Source organism: Sinocyclocheilus rhinocerous, unplaced genomic scaffold (assembly GCF_001515625.1).
Source record: "Sinocyclocheilus rhinocerous isolate Xijiao unplaced genomic scaffold, SAMN03320098_v1.1 scaffold830, whole genome shotgun sequence".
In the NCBI taxonomy this organism is placed as follows: domain Eukaryota; kingdom Metazoa; phylum Chordata; class Actinopteri; order Cypriniformes; family Cyprinidae; genus Sinocyclocheilus; species Sinocyclocheilus rhinocerous.
The window spans coordinates 35,836-39,761 of record NW_015636881.1 but is presented as its reverse complement, the minus strand read 5'-3'; the positions used below and the strand labels follow the sequence as shown (position 1 = coordinate 39,761).

General features: G+C 35.0%; 1 protein-coding gene across 3 annotated transcripts in view; it reads right to left on the bottom strand.

Moving 5' to 3' along the window:
• The window catches only part of LOC107748260 (casein kinase I-like), a 67,926-nt gene that overhangs the window by 55,916 nt on the left and 8,084 nt on the right, over positions 1–3,926 (bottom strand). For all 3 annotated transcript variants that reach the window (XM_016562989.1, XM_016562991.1, XM_016562992.1), the window contains exons 3-4: positions 2,284–2,324; positions 1,876–1,945 (exon numbers count right to left, since the gene is read on the bottom strand). In XM_016562989.1, coding sequence (XP_016418475.1) covers positions 1,876–1,945; positions 2,284–2,324 — 111 coding nt within the window. The remainder of the gene's footprint in view (positions 1–1,875; positions 1,946–2,283; positions 2,325–3,926) is intronic.

Below are 3,926 nucleotides of genomic sequence, written 5' to 3'. Positions count from 1 at the left end.
AAAAGGAAGTAAACTGTAACCAACAGAGCTCTCAGTATTCTGGGAAGTTTGTGTGCATTGGGAATCGTATTTTTTCAAATAAGGCCAAGGTAATACTCATTTTACATACAGCACACAGTGAAAATGACATAAATATGACAGTGGACAAATGCATAAAGCGCAGCATAATTTGAAATCACAAATTTAATGTTTAAAGCATTCAATTCTTAGGTGCTGCCGCTCTCAGCGCAGTCAAAATAAAAGTCCCACCTCGAACGCATCGGCCAAACAGAAAACTTATCGGGCGATGCCGATATTTGAAAAATGCCAAATATCGGCCGATATATCGGTTGACCACTACACACAATTATTCTTATATGACTGATTTATTTAGTAAATGTGTTTCCATCATAGGAAAATATATTGCCAATTTGATATTTCCATCCAGCATTTTTCATGCAACATTTCAAAATTTGCATGAAAATGCATGAATGGAAACTCAACTACTTATTTCTTACCATTTTGTGCCTTACACCTAAGGCCTGTCACGATAACAACTTTTTGTTGTGCGATATATTGCCACAGAAATAATTGTGATAAGCGATATTATTGTCATTTTAAAGACCATTTTATGCCACTGAATATATAATCATAATGTAACAGCATAATAATGCAAGAAGGCCTACACACTTCCAAATGACAACAAACTTTTATTTTTAAGAATATTTAGATCATGGAAATTAAGTATCAAAATATTAGATACCTTAAAAAACGTGAATAAATAATAAACATTTTCTAACAAAAAGTGCAAAGTAACAAGTAGAAAAAAAGAAAAATGCACGAAGAACTTGTATGGAGATTTTTCCCTGACCTTCTCTGTAAATTAAGTGTGCACACTAATGATGAAAAACACAATCACTACAGAGCAGTCAGATGTCCGTATGCGCAAAGGCACAGATCCCTAAACAAGGCCATATCTGCAGATGAAACTTTGTTTGTAGAAGCATTTTTTAAATTTGAACTAGCACCTAATGACTACACCACATTATGTACGAGAAGCTGCAAAAGACCTAGGCACAAGTGGAATGTACAAAACATGGTGACATTAATTTTTAAGTAAATATAATGGGCGTTAAATTGCGTCAGTGATTGAGGTCCTGTATATATATTGTGCGATAAGTCAATATATTGATTATTGCGACAAGCCTACTTAAACCTACTTGAAAATTGATATGGAAAAAAGACAATGAAGTACAAATAGCCTACAAAAGGCATGGAAATTATAAGGAACAACATCACAATGGGTTTGACATTTTTGTTAAGCAGCATTTCACTCAGACAAATATACAATGGACAAGAACTAAAGAATTTCTTTGTCAAGAGGGACAAAACATCTTTTAACATAATCTGATCATTGCCGACAAGTTTTCTCTATTCATCAGCCACTGGTAAGTGAGGCAAAACATGAATTTTGTATCAAGCGAGTAGATTTTCATCTCTGTTTTATATATATACGCCTAGGCGCAGTAGTAAAACAAACCGTTCTGTAAGATCAAAACTGAAGCTATGACTCAACATGACAAATACTTCAGAGGGGAAAAAATCCTCAATCCAATACAAAGGAAACATCCTCACAAAACTTGCTCGGAAACTGCAGGCTTGAAAGCAAGAAAAATAACGGTAAGTCCCTGTCACAAAGCCTAAGCGCAGTATAAAAGTCATTCACTTGGATATGAAGATTAAGGCTAAAGGTAGATGAGATACAATGAGCAAACACACGGATGTGAATGCAAAAATATAAAACAGCACATGAAAACACGTGAAATTAATATTATCCAAGCAAACAAAGGAGATAAATGCAGCGTACAGCAGTGCTGGTGCTGATTATAATCTTACCTGCACTGCCTAATGTTTTGTAGAACCGGTACTCCAAATGTAGCTGTGGGGCCCTCGATTTCACAGGTTCCTTTAGGAGTGGTAGAAAAAAAATTATTCAATTAAAACTCTTTTATTTGTTCACATTAAATTAATTTACAAGATACAAATATTCCAGCCAGAAACACACATTTATTTCCAAACGTCATATTTAAGTTATCAGTACCAGAATATACAAGTATATTCTTGTGGTTTTAGGTTCCTAAAATGTCTGTCTAAAATACAGCAGTTGGAGCCTTTAGAGTTTGATTCCAGATCTACAGACATGCCTAGACATTACAACTACACGTTACAACAAAACGTTAGCAGAACACCAGCCTCTGCTGTTATAATCCCTTCGTAGAAAATAATAAATATAAATATACTTACCAACTTTATTGCAACATACTCATTTGTATAGAGATTCTTTCCTAAAAAGCAAAACAGACAAAGGGTGACCAACTGCAACTGAAATTATACTGTTTGAATATGGACGCAAAAATACAGACAATTTGATCTATACTTATATTTTCAAGTATTGGATTTCTGCCTATATATTTGTAACCCTGGACCACAAAACCAGTAATAAGGGTCAATTTTTCTGTGTCATGAGCAATGCACTACCCTCACTATCAGTGGAACACTGTGACAGCTTGGTTGATTAACAGAATTGGTAGTTCCCTTTTGTGTTAGTTCCAAAATCTACCAAATTTGTTGTAAATTTTGTGAATTTCAAGCGAGTTTACAATTTTCATAAATTTTGCCATTCTTGATTACATAACAGCCACTGGCCATCTAAAACAGACTTGTAAACCATTAGCTCATATAACAAATATGGTGGCTGACATATATATAACTGAAATACAAAAAAATATTGTTCACGAGTAAAAATCTCAAGAATAGCGATAAGCCATTAAAATGACAGAAGAATGGATAAAACAGATTAAAAAGACCCAGCATAAAATGAGTTAACATTTGGAAAAAAAAAAGAAAAAAAAGCCCTTATTATCTGATTCCAATATCATCCTGACAGAATTTAAAGGGGACATCAGATACAAAATTCACTTTTACATGGTGTTTTTAAATCCCCACAAATCATAAGCACTTTCTGAGATCAAGCCATTTACAGATTCTTGGCAAAGTGACGTAACTTTGCACAGGTCCCTCCCACGACTGTTGACAAACATTGCCGTTTTATCATAGACCTGCCCTGAGTGAGCTGTCAACAGTCCGCCATTGTTTCGACACCGGAGCAGGTGTAGAATGTAGAATGTCTCCTAAGCGATTGAGGTGTTTTGTTGTTGGATGTAATAATGAACATAGCAGTCGTCATTTACTCCCGACATCTGAGCCACTGAAGAAGCAGTGGATTACTTTTGTTTTTGAAGGGAATGTGCCCCCCCGATCTACCTAAATGCATTTATGTTCGCGCAAACCATTTTACACCAGACTTCTTTGTAAACGAGGGTCAGTACAAAGCAGGTTGTGCTAAAAAAAAGTTGTTCCTGAAGGGTGTGCCTGAAGCGTGAATCAGTATTCAAAAAGGCATGGAGAACAAATAACGCGTTCAACAGAGTAGGGCTGCACGATTAATCGAATGCGATTGTCATGCACATCTTATCAGTAAAGCTGGTTCCGTGACTAGTAATAAATCTCCATCACCTGCTTTCAGAGGGAGCAGCATTTACTACACAAAGCCGTAATTCTCTGACAAGCTACGCAAAAAAAAAAAATAATAATAATAATTTGCAGACTATATAATCGTACGATTATGAAATAACATTTAATAACATGTTTTTACTCAAAACTCACTTCATAACGTCAGTAGAGTGTTTGAAATAAATCCTTCTGTGAGATGATGTTGCTTCTTACACAGAATAAGGCACGCAATATATTTCATAGCATTCTATGCAGTGATAAAGGCTATGCCAATTAGCATTGCATTATAGATATACTTTATTATAATGAAAATTATAATAAGAACTCAGATAAACCATATATTGCCGTAGTCATGTGTTTATTAGTCACGTTGA